The following is a 19985-nucleotide window of genomic DNA, read 5'->3' on the forward strand; positions in this document are numbered from 1 at the left end:
CAAGGAAAGTCGCTGGCCAGCTGCCGTTTTCCACCCATTTTGGCTGGACAGCTGACTTTTGGCGTGCAGATGAGGCTGTCTGAGGGTTTAAATTCGATCCCGGATCTATAGGCAATCAGTCAGTCAGGCCCTTCAAAGGCTGCAAAATCAGTCATGTTTTAAAACAGAAAGCCGCAAGGCTAAGCTTTTGACAGGCTCAGAAGGGGAATGTATGATATTAGTTTGGAGTTATTTTGTTTCCGTTAAGTAAGACAGCCTACTGATGTGGGGAAATGTAGCACATTCATTATTATTGTGTAAAGACAAGTTGTACTGATTTGAAATGAGTGAATCCAGTTATAACTATTGCTCTGTATGTTCACATGTTGCGAAGTGAAACAGCTTAACAATTTGGAATCTGGCCTCTTTGTACCAAATGTTTTCTCAGTCCTCCTTCAAGAAGATTGAAGAACCTCACCTGCGCAGACATGAATACCCAGTTCAGATCACAAGGGGCATACTATTGTTACACCATACACTATTGTATGGTTTAGATATTGGTCAGGACAGGCACGCTCCTAAATAGAAGACGCTCAGACTACTTTTGGGAGTGACTAGCCCTGCTGTACCCAAGAGAATATCTAAGGCAAGACCCCGTACTTGTAACACCCGCCCACATTCACTATCTGGGCTCATACATGAAATAGTATAGGGCTACACCTGAGAAAATGGGAGCTAATAAATGAAAATGGAAAAATAAACTATTGTTAAAACAGTTATACCTGATTTGTTATATTCAAATAATGCCATTGCTGTTAGCTGGAAACTTTAGCTGTACAAATCTACTTCCAGGGAAGAGGCTAACGATATATAATAATGGGACCCTTATTTAAACTATAATGTTCAAAACATTAATGCCAATGAGTGACCTAGGCATTTTTACAATAACAGTGTTAGTATCACTGATCCTTGCTGTGCATCAGTACAGTAACAAATCACTCCTGTCCCAAGAGCCATGTATTGAAATGTAATCTGTGCTTGTTTTTCTCAGGTGTCTTGTTCAGTGTGGAGGTGATGTCATCTCATTTTGCGGTGCGTAACTATTGGAGAGGCTTCTTCGCTGCTACCTGTGGTGCCTTCATGTTCCGACTTCTTGCTGTGTTCAACAATGAACAAGGTAAACGCCACATTATGCCAAACCACCACTCTGCCTGTGAGGGCTGCAAATCTCTACACCACATCCACTAGAATTCTCCATTTTGCTCATGTTCTGTTGACAGTAACGGATTCATTCTGAAAAACACAAGATGGCCTCAGAGTTGGAAATACCCTTCAGTTCACAAGTGAGACAGGATTGACATATTTATCCAACTGTAAATGCAAAGGCCAGTGATTTAAGATAGTGATTCAGGAGGCGGGTACATGACATTGATTCCACACACATCAGGGGTAATTTTGACTTTTGCGATAGTGTAAAACGGGTGACATCGGTTCAGCCACCCATTATACATCTTTCCCAAAATATCCAACTCCAGAATTACACCTAGTGAGTGCTTGATTTCAACAATGGAGAAAACCCAAAGAGCTGGCACAGGCAGATGGGCCGAATGGCCTCTTTCTGTGCTGTAAGATCCTATGATTCTAAAATGAATAGGGGAGGATGATTAAAGCCTCATAGATACTTATTGTAAGGAGATGCTCCCCACGATTGTCAGGTGTGGAATAGCTAGAAGGAGCTTCTGCAGGCCATCACGTAGACCTGGACAAGTGACAGTAGGCATCGCCCATGAAAGCACAGAGACCACAGTGACTTTAGCAACAGACCCTCTTAGAATTGATGCAGCGTTATCAGGTTAGTTACGGAAATCACACGCAACTTGCCAGTTGGCTTTTTAGCCATCCAGCAATCAGCAGTGATAATATCTCGACTCGGGAGTATTTAATGGTAAGTCATGTCCACAACCAATGCAAAAAAGTCTACAACACAAAATGGGAAATGCAGCAGCAAAGTGCATTAAGCACGTATACCACACAACTTAAATGAATTACAATGATTTCACTTTTTTAATGTAACATCCAGTCTGTCACTTTTTCATTGCACAGAAAATAATGCATCGGTCGTTCAAAGTCAAGCAAACAATGTTGATGGGGTAGAGATTGGTATGCATGTCCACGTGCAGCAGTAGGGGTGCTGGGGGAGAGACTGCTTCTGATTGTTATTGCTGGGCACATGGTCAGATGCTGGGTGAGGACACGATGAGGTTTGACAGTGGTGTCCTCCACAGTTGGATAGCCTGCCTGGACTCACTGCCAATGCTCACATGCGAATAATGTCCACTTCAGTGAGGTACCACTGCATGTGAAATTGTATCCCTGTGAGGAAATCTGTCTCTACAAGAGGGAAAAGGAGACTGGAAAATTGGAGAGAAGCAAAATCAGAAATCCAAGGGAATATCCCAGCTACATGGAATTCAGATCAGATCACTGCCTGCTCCAGATTTTTGCTTTAAGATTAAAATGTATTCCTAATTTTCATTTTTTTTCCCTGCAGAAACTATCATTGCCCTTTTCAAGACAAAATTCAAAGTTGACTTCCCGTTCGACTTACCAGAAACGTTAATCTTTATCGTCCTTGGGTGAGGTGTCTTAGCAGCTTTATCTCATATGTATCTATTTAGAAGATGCGATGGCAATGAAATCAATGGCAGCTGCAGTTTCTTACAGCATCATGCCCTTTGAGAGTGGCACACAAGCTGTCGCACAGATTTATAGGATAGCATTCACCATGCACTGTTACAGGGGCACAGTCCTGTCCTGAGTGTGATGCTGTCGGCCATTTTCTGCCCCGAGTGCGAGTACAAAAGAGAACAAAAAGTTTTATTTCCAGCTCCATCCCACTTTACTTTGAAAAGCAGATAATGAACCAACAAATAGGTCCAAACCTGAGCAGCACAGAGAAAAAGCAGTTTCTGGAAGTGAGGGCTCTCTGTTTGCAACTGCATCAAGGTCAGTGAGTCAGAAAGGGTTTTCCTTGGTTGTGCTGAGATTACCAATAATGATGGACCAGACCCAAAGAAAATAAGTTGGTCATTATTCTCAAGAATTCTTCAAGGGGCACATGTCTTCATGAATAAATCTGTGGCACAACTTTGTTTGTTAATGCAAGTGTGATAAAGTTAAATTGTGTTGAAAACATTATTCTGTCACTTGCACGTAACAGTACTGAGCTTAAAGTGATTCACTTCTTTCAGTGAAAACGGAAAAGGAATGTGACAGGAGTGACACATTCAGATACTAGCAGTCTCCTGTTCAGTACAGGTGTGACAAAGTAAGGTACTGACAATATTACACTCATAGAAAAATAGGAGCAGGAGTAGGCCATTCGGCCCTTTGAGCCTGCTCCGCCATTCAATATGATCATGGCTGATCCTCTATCTCAATACTCAGGACAGGTGTGATGCACTGAGGTACTGATAGTAGCACACTCAGGCCAGATGTGATGTGCTGAGGGACTGAGGTTGACACTGTTATTGATAGGTTGTTGGTCACTGTAAAGAGTATAACCACTGTGGGCTTGCCCCACTCTGAGGGACAGTGAGACTGAAGTGGGTGGCTGGAACTGACACACTATCTGATTATATGCAGCACAGTTTTTATATCTGAAATATTACTGTAAAGTCCGCGCCTCAATAATACACGGACTTCGGGAGAACAGTTTAACAGGTACTTTACTGAATAAGAGGCAGCTTGAAACTGAAACTACAGAAGCCTGCTAGGGCCTTTTATACAGGGGTGGTCACTGCCGGTACTGCAGTCTAAGACCAGTTATTCCCTTAAAGGTACATACACAACAATTCCTCCCCTTTTAGATAAACAGTACATAACATTCATTTAACAACTAAATAATAACTAATTACAATTACAATTACAATTTTCTCAGTAATATATACATCAACTGAAATAGTCATTTATAAGTTCAGTCTTTGAGGAGGCTTCCTGATCCGGACTGGATAGCGCCTTTCTCGAGTATCCTGTTCTGGCGGTGGAGTCAATTCTGGCTCATTGTCATTGGTTGGTTCGTCAGCTTCCAATACCCCTGCTTCTGAGGTAGATGCAATCTGTACTTCGGGCTCATTACCAGGTGCACATGCTTGTGGTACAGGTTTGGCTTGTTCCTGTGACTCTAGAATCTGGTCAGCATGGCGTCTCACGATGCTCTCTCCAACGTCCACTGTGTACATTAGTGGTCCCTGCTGTGTGCATATCGTGCCTGGCTGCCATTTTTCTGTTCAGTAGTCGCGGGCCAAGACTGGTTGCCCTATCTTGAAGCTCCTGGTTGGCTTCTCATTTATGTGCTGGAACTGCTTATCCTCAACATCTCGTCTTATGTTTGGTTTGAGCAAATCCAAGCGACATCTTAGTCTCCAGTTAAAAAACAGTACGGCTGGAGTTTGGTTGGTTACTGCATGTGTTGCATTCCGGTAAGCAAACATGAAGTTATCCACCTTGTGTTGCAGTGGTATGTCGTCATTATACATTGCCTTTATGGCCTTTTTAAAGGTCTGAACAAACCTCTCAGCTGATCCATTTGTGGCTGGATGATATGGGGCAGATGTGTAATGTTTCACCCCATTATTCTTCAGGAACCTCCGGAAATCCTCAGACACAAACTGTGGGCCATTGTCGGAACAGATCTGTTCTGGCAACCCATTCCTGGCGAAGATGGTTCTTAGGACTGCAATAGTTTTCTCCGTGGTGGTGGAGGACATTTTAATGACCTCTGGCCATTTCGAATGGGCATTCACAGCAATTAGAAACATTGAGTCCATAAATGGACCAGCGAAATCAATGTGTACCCGTTGCCATGGAGATGAGGGCCACTCCCATGGATGTAGCGGGGCCTGTGGTGGAGCGTTTTGGACCTTCTGGCATCCTGTGCATCTCTTGGTCATATCCTCAATTTCTTTATCGATTCCCGGCCACCACACAAACGCCCTGGCTAGGCTCTTCATTTTTACCCCTCCCAGATGACCCTCGTGAAGCTCATTGAGTACTCTATCTCTGAACTTGGGTGGAATTACCACTCGGGATCCACACATCAAGGTTCCCCGGCACACTGACAGCTGTTCCCTCCTTGGCGAGAATGCTGGCAACAGTGAGTCGCCATATGCTGGCCATCCCTTCACCGTCAAATCATAGACCCGAGAGAGTGTCGGGTCATTTTGGGTTTCCTTCTCAATACTTGCGTTTGTAGCAGGCAAACATTCGACTATGGTCGCATGGAATATCTCCACAGGGTCCACTGCAGGTGCTTCTTCCGCCGCAGGCAACGGTAGGCGCGACAGCTCATCAGCGTTTCCATGTTGTTTCGTACCTTTGTACTCTATGTCATACTGATGTGCCCCTAGAAAAAGTGACCATCTTTGCAGCCGTTGCGCTGTCATCACCGGAACGCCTTCTTTGGGTTAAAAATTGAGACCAGGGGTTGATGATCAGTCAGTAGGGTGAATTTCTGCCCGTGCAGGTAGTGATTGAACTTCTTCACCCCCCACGCCAGGCTGAGGACCTCCCTGTCAATCTGGGCGTAGTTACGCTCGGCTGAGGTTAGCGAGCGCGATGCAAAGGCTATTGGCCTCTCTGAACCGTCACGGAATTTGTGTGACAGCACTGCTCCAATGCCGTAAGGTGACGCATCACATGCCAACCGAATCGGTAGTGTTGGGTTGTAGTGGGCCAATACTTCTTTTGAAGTGATTTGGCATTTACATTCCTGAAAGGCACGCTTACACTCATCACTCCATTTCCATGTTACACCAGCTTGAAGGAGGGCGTTCAGTGGGTGCAGAATTGTAGATAAATTCGGCAAGAACTTATGGTAGTAGTTCACCAACCCGAGGAACGACCTCAGTTGCGACACATTTTCTGGTGCTGGAGCCTTGACTACAGCCTCAATCTTGTCCGGCGACTTATGCAACCCTTCCTCATCAATCATGTGGCCACAATATGAGATTTGTCTCCTGAAGAACTCGCATTTGGGACGGTTGGCTCATAGCCCATATTCCTGCAATCTCGTGAGCACCTGTTCCAGGTTGGCAAGGTGTTCATTGTCATTTTCGCCCGTAACCAGGATGTCAGTCACAGTTAGTGCCAGAATGGAATGCCAAACCAATTGTAGTCTTCGGATCCATTCACGTCCCAATAATGGTGGTCCTCCATCTCGTAGTATATACATGTATAGTTTCTGTGTTTCCTTTCCATTATATTCAACTGGCACCCTTATTTTTCCTCTGGGGTAGACCTTTTGCCCTGTGTATGTCTTCAATACAATGGACGTGTCCTTTAAGGGTATGTGTGAAAATAGCCGCTCATAGTCTCGTCGATTCATGACAGTTAGGGCTGATCCTGTGTCCAATTCCATCTTCACTGGGGACCCTGCTATCATGAGGGTGACCCAAATGGTTCGGTGATCTTCTTTTGCGATCACGTTGTGTAACTTTAAACAACTTAGTCGCCTGCTCTCGGAGTCCTTATCACTCTCCTGATCTTCTGAACTACTATCTGTCAGTTTCTTTACTTTCCTGTACTGTTCCTTAGTAGTTCTTGTCGTGTTGGTCTTCTTTCCCGACCTGCAGACTCTTGCTATATGTCCCATTTTCCCGCATTGCCTGCATATTTTGTCTTTAAACCAGCAGTCCTTCTGCTCATGGGTTGTTCTGCGGCAGCGATAGCACTTTTCGGCTCCATACGCCATTTCGTTAGCGCTGTATTCTTGTGGTTTCTGTTGTATTTCTGCAGCTCCCCGTGCTGCTGCTTCGTAGGATACTGCCACGCTGAAAGCCTGTTCTAGCGTCAGGTCCTTTTTTGAAAGTAGTTGTTTCTGGGTTCCTTCACTCTGGAGCCTGCAGACAAACTTATCCCGTAAGGTGCCTGCCAGTCCTGCTCCGAACTGGCAGTGCTTCGATAACTTGCTTAGTTCCGTAAGATAGTCAGCATTGCTCTCATCTTTGTGCTGGTTTCTTTTATGGAACTTGAATCTTTCTGCTATCAGCAGTGGTGTAGGGCTTAGGTGTTCCTGTAAGATATGAACAATCTCCTCAAAACTTTTCTCCATTGGTTTAGCTGGGGTAATTAAATTCCGCAATAGGCCGTACGTACTCGCACCCATCAGATTTAATAATACCGATGCCCTCTTTCCATCAGCCACCTCATTTGCCTTGCAGTACACTTCAATTCTTTCCACATACGTGGTCCAGTCTTCTACCTCATTGTCGAAAGCAGTGATACTGCCACTTTTCGGCATCTTGGGTGATTTAAAATGGCGCCTCCCGCGCTTTTGCTTCTTCCCCAATGGAATAAAATGGCGCCTCCCGCGCTTTTGCTTCTTCCCCAACGGAATAAAATGGCGCCTCCCGCGCTTTTGCTTCTTCCCCTTACTGCCACGCTGCTCCTAGCATTCTACGGGGTAATGGCGGCGACCCGCAGCTTCGGCGCGTCTCTCTTTCCTTCCCCCCCGTTTAGTTTCTCTCCGCTGTCCTGTTCTCGAGCACCGACCGCGCCCTGTGCGCTCCACCCTCTCTCTCTCGTTTTCTTTTCCCGGCGACGCTGCGTGGCCCGATTTGTAGAGCCGCTCGATCGAGCTTGAGCCTGCCGCAGTCCGGAAGGGTCAGCGCGCTACCTGCTACCAGCACGATTCGCTGGAACCACAGTCTCTCCCGCAATTCTCCAAACACCGATGGATTCTTTGGACGGTTGCCCTCGGTTGACGCCCGTTGCTCAGACTACGACCTTCCAGGACCTTCCTTTCAGGCGAGATCCCCGTGAGATGGTGCCACACTGCAGGTGAGTTCGAACTTACTCGTCGCCACTGTAAAGTCCACGCCTCAATAATACACGGACTTCGGGAGAACAGTTTAACAGGTACTTTACTGAACTAGAGGCAGCTTGAAACTGAAACTACAGAAGCCTGCTAGGGCCTTTTATACAGGGGTGGTCACTGCCGGTACTGCAGTCTAAGACCAGTTATTCCCTTAAAGGTACATACACAACAATTACTTTCATTGTTTAGTTTAGAAAATAACTTCTTTATCTTCTCTTATTGTTATTATTATCCTAATTCTCTTATTAGGATCATCTGTGGGATGCTGAGCTGTGTCTACCTCTTCTGTCAGCGCTGGCTGCTGGGATACATCAAGAGAAATGCTTTCATCTTGAAACTCATGGCAACAGAGTAAGATCCATTCTGCTAATATTTCTGGAGATGTGGAAAAAGTAGGAAGCTGTTTGCAACTATTTTCAGCCAAAGGGTAATAGAGTTGTGGAATACATTACCAGGGAAGGCCATCAAAATGGACGGTATAAATGGCTTCAAGATGCAATTAGGGGACTCTGGAAGCACAATAGTTAATGTATTTGTGTAAAATTCCTCTGTGTTTAACGCAGCCATTAACCTATTTAAAATAAATAAATGGGTTAATGAGTTTTAGAGTAACACACAATGTAATTCTATGCAAATGGCTGAGCCACCCCTGGATGTGATTCTAGAGGGAGAAAAGGTTGACAGATATGGCAAGAATGTGGGTAATTAGGATTAGAGAATCATGGAATGTAGCAGCACAGAAACAGGCCATTCAGACTATCGAGTCTGCCTCAGTGTTTTTCTCCACAAGCGACCTAGTCTAATCCCACTCTCCTGCTCACTCTCCATACTGTTTCATGTTCATCCTTTTCAAACAACCGTCTAATTCCCTTTTAAAAGAGTTTATAGACTCTGCTTAAACAAGAGTGTGTAACAGAGAATTCTACAATCTAACTACCCTCTGTGTAAAGAATTGTTTTTTCAAACCTACACTTTAATTCTTTGTGATTATCCTAAGTTTATGCTCTCTCATTGCCAGGCCATCAATCAGTAGAAACAATCTATCACTATTTATCTCATCATAACCTTGAAAACCTCCCTGTCATTTTTTAATCTTCTGAGCGCTGGTGAAAAAGCTCTAACTTGTCGAGTCTCTTGTCATAACTGTTATCCCTGGTAACATCCTGTTGAATCAAAGCTGCAGTTTCCATTCTTTCCTATAATGGGGTACCCAAAACTATAGCCAATACTCCAATTGTTACTTAAATAAGGTCATGTACAAGTTCAACATTATTCCTTAGCTTTTGTAATTCTATGCCTCTAGATACAAATCCGAGGGTATGAGCTATGAAAAAAGACTTGTTGCAACTAATGATCATTTTCTTTACATAAAAATTCTTGTGAAGCCTTAGGTTTCCACTATTGTAACTCGGGCATTTTAATCATTTTTTTCTGCAAGTGAATCTCAATGAAAGCAACATTCTGCAATCTAACAAATATATAAATGATTTTTTGCAGTGAGGTGTTGATGTTAGAAAAATAGAGTTTGATTTTTTTCCCCAAATGTCTTTTTAGGTGAAATAAACAATGGATTGCCGAATTTCAGTGTACAGAGCATGACAAATAGACTTCCATTCTGCACCGGAATTAAATGCACATGTAGGTGCTGCACTGTTGAATAAGAAGTGAGGGAATCCATTGGAATCCTATGCTGGCCCAGCTGGAAGGCTATCTTGAGTTAACTGTGTTACATTGAAACTTGAAATGTTTCCAGACAAATCGGGTGTTTGGTTGAGCTAGTTGTGATATAATTGCTCAGACATTTTTAGATTAATAAATGAGACATTGGCTAATATCCTAATCATTTTGGCTGTGGTGGAAAGGGTGGATAGGTTTAAGTTCCTCGGAGTCCACATCACAGAGGACCTCTCCTGGTCCCTCAACACCTCCTCTCTGGTGAAGAAGGCCCAGCAGCGCCTATATTTCCTAAGGAGGCTGAAGGGATGTAATCTGTCACCCCTGATCCTCTCTAACTTTTACCGCTGCACTATAGAGAGCATCCTGACAAACTGTATCACAGTATGGTATGGCAGCTGTAGCTACTATGACCGGAAAGCCCTGCAGTGGGTAGTCAAAACTGCCCAATGCATTACCAGCACCCGGCTACCGACCATAGAGCACATATACCATAAACGCTGTCTACGGAGGTCACGGTCCATCATCAAAGACCCTACCCACCCCAGCCACAGTCTGTTCGCCCTCCTGCCATCTGGGAGACGCTACAGATGCATTCGCACCCGTACGACCAGATTTAGGAACAGCGGCCTAGAAATTAGGTTTGCCTCCGCCAGGGCTTTTGCGCCCGAAATTTTGCGCCCGCGATAATTGCCGCTGCGCCCGCCAAAAATTCAGCTGCCCCGCGCCCAGACGGCTGCAGGCGCTAATGGAGGGTTTCAGCGCCTCGCTATGGGCGCTGAATGCAGGTTTGCGGCGCTAATCCCCCGCTGCGGCACCCGATGCGGTGCGGCAGGCTGGGGTACTGCAGGCCTCCTCCTTCTGTTAAGGAGGAGCTGCCTGCAGCCGACCGCTGACCGGTCGATTCGCCCGACAAATGAGCCCGGCACCTCGGAGAAGTGCCGGGCTCGCGGGCCACACACATCAGTGCCGCGGGGCGGTGGTGGAGGAGTCCGGGGAGGGAGGTGCGGGCAGGCGGCCGCCGGGAAAGCGGCCGGCCGCCGCTCCACCTTAATGCGCCGGCGCTACGTGCTGCAACATCCCGTTGAACAATCGTTGGTTGCGGCTGCCACGGGCGAGGCGGCCGCAACTGAATTTGGGCATCCAGCCGCGTTACCACGGCAACCGGGACGCTGCGCACACCAATGACGTCATCGGTGCCGGCGCAGCGCTACCGGCTAACGCCGATGGTAGGGCCCAACGCAATTTCGATCGCAGCTATAATTCCGGCGCAAGGCCCTCTAACGCCTCTAATTGGGTGCTAACCCCACCGATTTTCTAGGCCAGCTTCTTTCCCAGGGCTGTCATCCTACTGAACTCCACAAATAAACACTCAAACCTGCACATCTGCCAATTCACTTTATTATGGTTATATTTATGTTAATATACTACAAGCCAAATGTATGTTGAATGTTTAAATGTCTTAATCCAAATGTACACTCTCGGGAGCCGCAAGCCTACATTTCGTTGTACTGCACTTGTGCACTAACAATGACAATAAAAGTTGATTTGATTTGATTTGATTTTGATTTTTCTATCAATAGGAAGGCAGTGTACTCTGGACTTGTGACCTTACTATTGGCGTCCATCACCTTCCCTGCCAGTCTAGGGCAGTTTATGGCATGCAGGGTAAGTATTTATGAACATGAAGCATTGTCAAACTTTGCAGCCAGATTCCGTATCACTTCCAGGTAATATATAGAATGAGGCAGATACTGAACTTCAGGTTTTCTCAGCCAAAGGTGGCACCACCACTTGACCATTAGGGAGACCCATATACCAACTAGATTGATAAAGACTCAGACATACGTGGTACTGGTCTATCCGAGACATTGAAGCAGACATACTACCTGACACATAGTTGTTACTGGACTACCAGAAAATATCGATATCCCTCTGCCCACTGGATCAGGCGGTATGGAACTGAAAAAGTTCCAAACACATGTGCTGCCTGCTTCCCACCAGCTACCACGATGTTGGCAAATCAACAGTGGAACAAAAATTGCATGTGCCTGTACCACAGAAAGGGTTCTGGTATTAGTAGTAGCATTTCTCTCACTTCTATTCAGTCTGACTCATTGATCTACCCATATCTATACTCTCTGCCTTGTTGGAGATTGTCGACTTATGGACTTAGGATCACTTCAGCCTTCCATATGTCTAGCTGTCCCAATGTCTCAGAGGAAACGCCTCTGTCTCTGAGCCATACAAGAAAATGTCAGGTTTGGTTCCAGTGTTAGCTGACCTCAGTTGGAGAGGCAACAGGGGCACTGCAGTTGGTATCGGCACCCCTGGGTTAGGAAGAAGGAAGTCACCCACGGTTCCCTCACCTGATCAATATACAGCGATCCCTACTGGAAGTGCATGTGTGTGAACAGCAGGTGAGGACAGGATTGAGCTCCGTTGTGGTGTCCTCCATCGTTGGATAGCTTACTGGCAGTTAGTCAAGGTTCTTGCATGAATATTGACATTTTGGGAAAGGTACAGGAGAGGCACTAGCACCCATTGAACCATACTTCGGTGAAGGAGTCAACGGGGCAAGGTTATAGGGGGGGAGAAAACAAAATAAAAAGTGTTTATCTGTCCCACAAACGGAATGGTCTAACTTTCACGTTGTTCTAATTCTATAAATGAAGAAATGACTTTTGTGTAGAAAGGATAATCTCTGAATGTGTTTCCCCTGTGCAGCTCACCATGAAGGAACTTCTCTCTTCACTCTTTGATCACCGGTCCTGGGGTATGCTTTCTCAGAATGCAACACTTAACATCCATGCAAGAGTGGACCCTGACAATCTCTGGATTGAATGGTGCCACCCAACCTTCACTTTTTTTGGCACGCTTCTGTTCTTCTTATTCATGAAGGTAAGATGTGGCTTTCACTCCCAGCGTTCAAATGCTTCACGTCGTTAATTGCTGACCCAAAGTGAGTGTTCGTGAGTCAATGCCCAGGGACACAGTCAAACGTGTGTGATTCATTGCATTTATGAATAGCCCCCACACGTGGCCATAAACAGGCAACAGGAAACAAAACCAGTTAGCGGTTTAGTGCTAGACTGATCCTGCATTGTTTCTCCTTTGTCTCCAGTTTTGGATGCTGATTCTTGCGACCACAATGCCAATGCCAGCTGGATACTTCATGCCCGTGCTTATATATGGTATGTTCTGGAAACAAATCTTCGTCCTCATTGAGGTGTGCACTAAATGCATACAACAGAGCAGAGCTTTCAAATCAATAGTTATCTTGAACAATACTATCTGAATCTGAACCTATGCCTTTCTTTATAAATATTTACAGCTCTGAAGTAGAATGAATTTGTTCAGTTAAATCCCTGCACCACTTGTGATCAAGACATGATCATGTAATCTAATGATTTGTGACAGTACAGTGTGTATCACATGGTTTAACCCTCACATCTGGCATCAGCCTGGAATGAGCGTCTCCTCCTCACAGGTATTCTGGAGTGAAACCCTCCCGCCATCTCTAGAGAGACCTCTGCTATGGAGTTGCACTTTAGATAAGGAGGGTATTTAGTATCTGCCTAGGTGGTTATAAACAAGGTGATGTAGAGCCTATCCTGAGGGTTATTATAAACAGTGAGATGTACAGCCTCCCTCCAGAGTGATTAAAATGGAGTACATAGAGCCTGTTCCAGGATGGCTATATATGGGGAGCATGTAAAGCCTGTCACAGGAGACCTTTAAATCTGACTTATTTTGTTGAATAAGTAATGGTTTATAAAGCCCTGACACTTATCCTGTGTGTTTTGCATTATGTAGGTGCTGTTATAGGTCGTTTAGTAGGAGAGGTTATGGCTCTTATATTTCCTAATGGCATCAAGTCAGAAGGAGTTATGAACCCGATAATCCCTGGGGGATATGCCCTTGCAGGCAAGTATGTGCTAGTAATGCATTTCTTAAACGTGCTACTATAGTGCCGATTCACCTTACAAGTGTCCTGATCTTTCCTGTAGGATTGCAGATTACTTCTACCTACCTGACTTCCAGCATTGCAGGCAAGCCTTCTAAATGCACTGCTCTATTGGAGCAGCCCAGTCAGGAGATTTGCCTACAATACTAGGAGCCAGCACTGATGAACTATGATCCTTTTGGATGATTTGTAGGGTGTGACGTAATAAGACTCACTATGCACTTGGTTCGAGTATAAAGCAAGGCTTAATCAACTTGTTTCAAAACATGGAGGTCTAGTTGTACTTCACTAGTTCCTGTCTTACAAAATGTCCCTGGCCAAGCTGGCCCACGCCCGAGTATTTATACTCCTTGGACGGCTCCACCAGCTGGCCGTCCAGTGTTATTTCATGAGTTGTTTCTTCATGGTGATGAGATTTATAACAGGGTGCACCATCTCGCCCTTCTCTGCTTATTCCTTCCTAACAATTACAGCCTTTCTGTCACAATCTCTTATTTAGCATGGATGGTCATTATGACACCCAGGCATTGCTTTGCTAGTCTCACACCCTTAGATATATCTTTTCAGGCAGTGAAAGTTCTGTCTCGATAAATCATTATATGATGTTGTAGCCGTTCTCTTCCATAAAGAATATGAGGTAAATCATTTTGTCTTGACAGGAGCAGCAGCATTCTCCGGAGCTGTGACTCATACATTGTCCACAGCGCTGTTGGTATTCGAGCTCACGGGACAGATGGCGCATTTCTTACCTGTTCTATTAGCTGTACTTGTAGCAAATGCCATAGCACAGAAATTCCAACCTTCCTTCTACGATGGAACCATCATTGTAAAGAAGCTGCCATATTTACCCAAAATACGGAGCAGTGACATTGGGTACGTATCACTCCTAACGTCAGTAGGTTGGTGGCTTGGGATGTCTGATGGGTGTGGTAGGTAATGGTAAGTGTGCTGTGTTATGGTAGTTGTGGTAATGAAAGACTAAGTCCCCGATGTTTACTGGGGTGGATTTTCTGGGGGGGGGGGGGGGGGAGTTTTGGCCAGGAAACTCGGAACCCCACATGCTGTGCAGTTTTAACGTCACAGTGCACGTGTTTTTTTAAGTAGGTTCCCCGCTTGGAAGCCAGCCTGATTGACAGGCTTGGGTCCCTATCGGGCAGGAAACTCTCCAGCGTAGGCCAGGAGCAGGTAGAGAGCCTGCATCTCGGTTAGTGGGCAGGGGCGGGGGGTTGGGGGGGGTGCGGGCAGGGAGTCCAATCCCAGGCAGGGAAGAAGGTAAGCTTGATGGGCCGGGAGGAAGCGCTTCTGCTCCTCTTGACCCACAATCAGTACTGTAAAGGCATTTACCCCGAAGCAGTTCTCACCTTCCTTCAGCTGCCAGGTTTCCTGAGGCCCGGGAAACCCAGCTGGCCAGGGTTAAACCTGGAATGTGGGGTAAATATGAGGCACGCAGCCTCATTATAATATTTAAATGGCCAACCCATCTGCTGGGAGCGGGTTGGTTGCCTGACCCTTATCCCACTTCCGTTAAAACCAGAAGTGGGCGGGTTGGAGGTGTATTGGGGTCGGGTTTGAGATTTTGAAAATTTTAACATCCCACCCAACCCAAACCCACCTGTTTTTTTGTGGTTAAAATTACCCCCTCTGTACATCTTTTTTATTGTGGCTTATACCAAATCAGTCATTGTAGTCCTTTCTGAGATGTTCCTTCTCACACACACTTGTTAGACATCCACACAACACATATTTATCACTTACTACCTTGTAGCTTCATCCTGTTACCTTTAGTGAAACACCCTTAGGCTGAATCTTCCTGTTATAATTAGATAATATTGATCTATTCTTCAGCTCTTATAGTGTGACAGTGGAAGAGTTCATGAACACCAATATCACATGTCTGGACAAAAGTTTCAGCTGCACTGATATCCTGCAACTGGTGGCCTCGAGTTCTGACGCTGTATATCCTGTTGTAGAGAATGCAGGTAATTACCTTTTAGAATTATGCAAACTTCCCTTCATTACGAACACTAACCTAAACTGCCTGGGACAGACTTTCATTACTGATTTGTGGTGGTTTGGATTTGTGACAGTACCTTTGTATGACACAACTCTGGAGCACATTATTGGTGCAGATTTCTGATATCTATTTATGATAACCCTCCAAGATATCTGCGCTCCTCTAATTCTGGCCTCTTGAGCAACCCCGATTTTAATCGCTCCACCATTGGTGGCCGTGCCTTCAGCTTCCAAAGTCCTAAACTCTGGAATTCCCTCCCTAAACCTCTCCGCCCCTCTACCTCTCTTTCCTCCTTTAAGATGCTCCTTAAAACCTACCTCTTTGATCAAGCTTTTGGCCATCTGCCCTAATATCTCCTTATGTGGCTCAGTGTCAGATTATGTTTTATAACGCTCCAGTGAAGCGCCTTGGGATGTCTTACTGCGTTAAAAGCACTATAAAAATACAAGTTGTTGTTGTTCTAATTGAGCGAAGTAGTTCAATGTATTCACGTTACTTTCTGCTACCCTGCTTCTGTGCTTCAGTTGAAAAGTTCCAGCTTTCAAGGGCTGGCGCAAAACTAAAAAGGATGTATTGATGCTGAATATGACATTAGTCAGTCCCCTTATGGAATACTGTGTTCAGATCTGTTCACCTAATCATAGCAGGAATATTATTATGCTTGAGTGAGCAACAAAGAAGATTTCCAAGTATCCGGAACTTAAATCAAGTTAAGGGCGTTGTGTTTGTTTTCTTTGGAAAAGAGACTTTGAGGTGACCTATTTGAAGTTTACTCTGGTGAAGGATTCAAATATCAGAGTTAAAAATTAACAATAAGGAAGTTAAGAGCAAGAAGGGAGGTCAGAGAACGTTTTCACCAGGAGGTAATGGAGTTGTGGAATATTTTCTCGGGGAAGGACATTAAAACAGATGGTAAAAATGGGATCACAAGATACTTCAGGATGAGAAAGGCCATTCAGCCCATCTTAATTCATCCATCCTGAACAAATGTACACTCCCCTCATTTACTGCATCTAATTGTTTCTTAAATGATTCCAGGGTTTTCATCTACCACTCTGCCTAGAAGTTCATTCCCTGCGTGAAGAAGAACTTCCTGATATCGGTCCTAAAATGACCTTTTATTAGTTTGAACCCGTGTCCCTTTGTCCTACTCTTACAGTTGAATTTAAAGTAATGTCACTGATTAACTTTTTCTGTACCATTTACCATTTACCATCTTGTATACCTCCTTTAATTTTACTTTACATTTCATCGTCGCTGGGTCAAATTCCTGGAACTCCCTACCTACCAGCACTGTGGGAGTACCTTCACCACATGGACTGCAGCGGTTCAAGAAGGCGTCTCACCATCACCTTCTCAAGGGCAATTAGGGATGGGCAATAAATGCTGGCTTTGCCAGTGACGCCCACATCCCATAAACGAATTAAAAAAAATTTTTTTTTAATCACCCCTCAGACACCTCGGGCACGATCTTGCCGTGGGGAGGCAGGTATGGAGGCGGGACTGCCAGGAAAATGGCAGAATTTGGGGGCGGGTGCCCAACCCGCCTCAATACCATCTTCCCAGGAGGCGGGTAGCCGTCCCGTGCTGGGTCCCGTCTCCTTGGAGGTGGGAAGGGATTAAAGTCAATTAACTGCCTGTTAACAGGTAGTTAACAGGCAGAAAATAGGATTATCCCCTTTTTGCCCTCACAAGTGCGGGCTTCCCGAAGGCTCCGAAACACACCAGCTCAGCGAGGCGAGTACTGGGTCTGCGGGGGTCGGAGGAGGGGGGGGTGGGTGCAAAAGTGTGGTGTGAAGGTAAGTGATGGGTGCAAGAGTGGAGAGGTGAGTATCTGAGGTAAGTGCAAAGTGTTAGTAAAAGTGCGCTTACCTTTGTTTCTTCCTGCAGGCTTCAGTCGGTGAGTATGTGGAGAGTCTCGCACCTCCACGCTGGAGATGACAGATGGCCGTTGCATTCTCCAATGCAACAGCCATCTCATTTCTGCAAAAGAAATATGTTTATAAACTACAGAGAATGTCAGTGTTTGACAGCTTCACAGAGCTGTCAAACGATGACAATTCATCTGTCAATAATTTTTTACAGATGAAACGTCATACGTTGATGTTCTCTGTAACCGGCTTGCCCTTAATTGGCCTGCTAAACCCGCTGGGCGGGCTCAACAAGGTCAATCAAGGGAAAATAGCGTGGGTTGGCCAGAAGTTGATGGAGGCGGGACTGAAACCCGACAAGTGGGAGTCCCGCCTCCAAAAGCTCCCCATTGGCAAAATCACCCCCCTCCTTTCCAGGTTGAAAAGCCCATGTCTCTCTGATTTCCTCATAACTCACACCCCTGACACTGGGGATCAACCTGTGGCTCTTCTCGACACTGCCTCCAGTGCTTGAATACCTCCTTGTTTCTTGAGCACTGTGACCAATTCTGGTTGCCAAGTTGTGGTCTGACCAGAGCACTGTACAGTTTGATCATGACTTTCTTTGCCTTGTATTCTATTATTTTGATTATGTAATTCAACATCCTGTTGGCTTTGTTTATTGCTGTTCTGAATTGGTTAAACATGTTTAGCATCGACTCTGCTAAGGTCTTTTACCCACTCCATCCTTGGCTATTTCAATACAGTTCCTGTCGTGTGTATGTTGCCCATCTTTCCTTCCTATGTGCAGTACTTTACATTTGTCTGCATTAAAAGTAATCTATCACTGTTCAGCCCACTTAAATTTTGTTTAACTCATTCTGTAATTTCTGGGCTGTCTCCTTCAATTCTACTGCCCCTCCTTGTTTGGTATCATCTGTAAATCTGACCAATTTGCATTATGTTTTTGAACCCAAGTTGTTGATGTAAATTAGAAGTGTTTCCAACATTATATCCTGTGGTTTCCCACTCACAATTCTCCCCCCCCCCCCACCAACTCCAGCATTACTTCTCTAGCCAGTACCCATTGTTTTCTACCCTTCTTGTGCACACCCAAATGTTATCATATCTTTGAACTTTTCCAGTCAACTTTTGTGTGGAACTTCATCAAATACCTTTTGGAAGTCTAAGTACACAACATAATGAGATTTCCCACAGTCCATTTGGATTGTCACTTCCTCAATGAAATCAAGGAGGTTGGTCAGGCAAGATCTTCCTTATTCTAAAGCCATGTTTGACTGCTGTTTACTAGGTTGTTGTACAGACACTCCTCAAGTTCACTCCTGATGCCATTATTTTACGTGGAATTGAAGTAAGACTAAGTTTTAAGACATAACTGAAAGAGAAGAGATTGGGGGTTGAAAATAGGACAGGCTTATTGGGCAGAATGAACTTTTTCCTGTTCCTGAAAATTCTTGTGTTGGTGAAACGAGAATCTAGAACTGACAGTTTCCCAACTTATTCAGAAAACTGGAGCGAAATTTAGCATTTTTGATGCTTTCTTTAATTTTACTTTACATTTCCAATGTGGAAGATTTTAGAGAAGCTTTTCTATAGCTGCTATGGAACATGAGTGCATCAAAAGGTATTTAGTCCTTGAGTTTAAGCAGAGATTCTGTTTCTGTTAACAGAATCCATGGTGCTAGTGGGATCAGTTCAAAGGAATGAACTTACCAAATTCCTTCAAGCTCAACGAGAAGAGGGATGCTGTGAAGAAAAAATACAGCCGGTGAGCAAAGTGCCGGGCACAGGCACGATGGAGCGAATGGCCTCCATCAGTGCTGTATTATGTAGCATTCTATGATAACACACTGTATTGTAAAAGACAATATTTTATCTCTAATCATGATTAAGCATGGATCAGAGATACCTTTATCTGGACTCCGCAATTGCACACATTAAAAGGGAAGTTTGACTCTGTGTGTGGGTGTTGGGGAGGTGTGTGGGTGTTGGGGAGTGTGTGGGTGCTGGGGAGGTGTGTGGGTGCTGGGGAGGTGTGTGTGTGTTGGGGAGGTGTGTGTGTGTTGGGGAGGTGTGTGTGTGTTGGGGAGGTGTGTGGGTGTTGGGGAGGTGTGTGGGTGTTGGGGAGGTGTGTTACTTGGCTACTTGGCCCTAAACAGACAATACAACATAGCTGATTACCTGACCATGGTAAAGGATAACAAACTGAGAAGAACCTTGACAAGGTACAGACTTAGCGAACATAGCCTAGCGATCGATAAAGGCAGACACAGGCAGACCAGGCTGCCAAGAGAAGACAGGATATGCTCTCACTGCAGTCAGGGAGTAGTTGAGACAGAGATGCACTTCCTCACAGCCTGTGGAAAATATCAGGGCATCAGAGAGAATTTCTATCAAAAATTCTCACAAATATGCCCTGAATTCAGAAATCTGACTGACAACCAAAAACTCCCATTCCTACTGGGGGAGGAGAGAAGCTGTGTAACACTGGCGGCACACTATGTTACAGCTTGCCATGAACAGAGGGACAACCAGTAAACTAAGACAAGAGTATATATAAACAAGGCGAAAATATATTTATAAACTCAGGGATATACCTGTTTA

The 19985-nt window shown here is 45.0% G+C and overlaps 1 protein-coding gene across 8 annotated transcripts in view; it reads left to right on the forward strand.

Annotated features, from left to right (window-relative positions):
- clcnk (chloride voltage-gated channel K) overlaps positions 1-19985 on the forward strand; it is a 183229-nt gene that overhangs the window by 30850 nt on the left and 132394 nt on the right. For 5 of the 8 annotated variants that reach the window (XM_085967004.1, XM_085967003.1, XM_085967005.1 and 2 more), the window contains 10 exons: positions 1031-1156; positions 2531-2615; positions 8105-8206; positions 11113-11197; positions 12257-12430; positions 12654-12723; positions 13346-13456; positions 14156-14369; positions 15342-15475; positions 19052-19149. In XM_085967004.1, coding sequence (XP_085823130.1) covers positions 1031-1156; positions 2531-2615; positions 8105-8206; positions 11113-11197; positions 12257-12430; positions 12654-12723; positions 13346-13456; positions 14156-14369; positions 15342-15475; positions 19052-19149 — 1199 coding nt within the window. The remainder of the gene's footprint in view (positions 1-1030; positions 1157-2530; positions 2616-8104; positions 8207-11112; positions 11198-12256; positions 12431-12653; positions 12724-13345; positions 13457-14155; positions 14370-15341; positions 15476-19051; positions 19150-19985) is intronic. The other 3 variants (XM_085967008.1, XM_085967007.1, XM_085967006.1) reach the window with 2 other exon arrangements.

This window comes from Somniosus microcephalus, chromosome 25 (genome assembly GCF_052327205.1).
Source record: "Somniosus microcephalus isolate GS21.2 chromosome 25, FLI_Smic_1.0, whole genome shotgun sequence".
Lineage (NCBI taxonomy): Eukaryota > Metazoa > Chordata > Chondrichthyes > Squaliformes > Somniosidae > Somniosus > Somniosus microcephalus.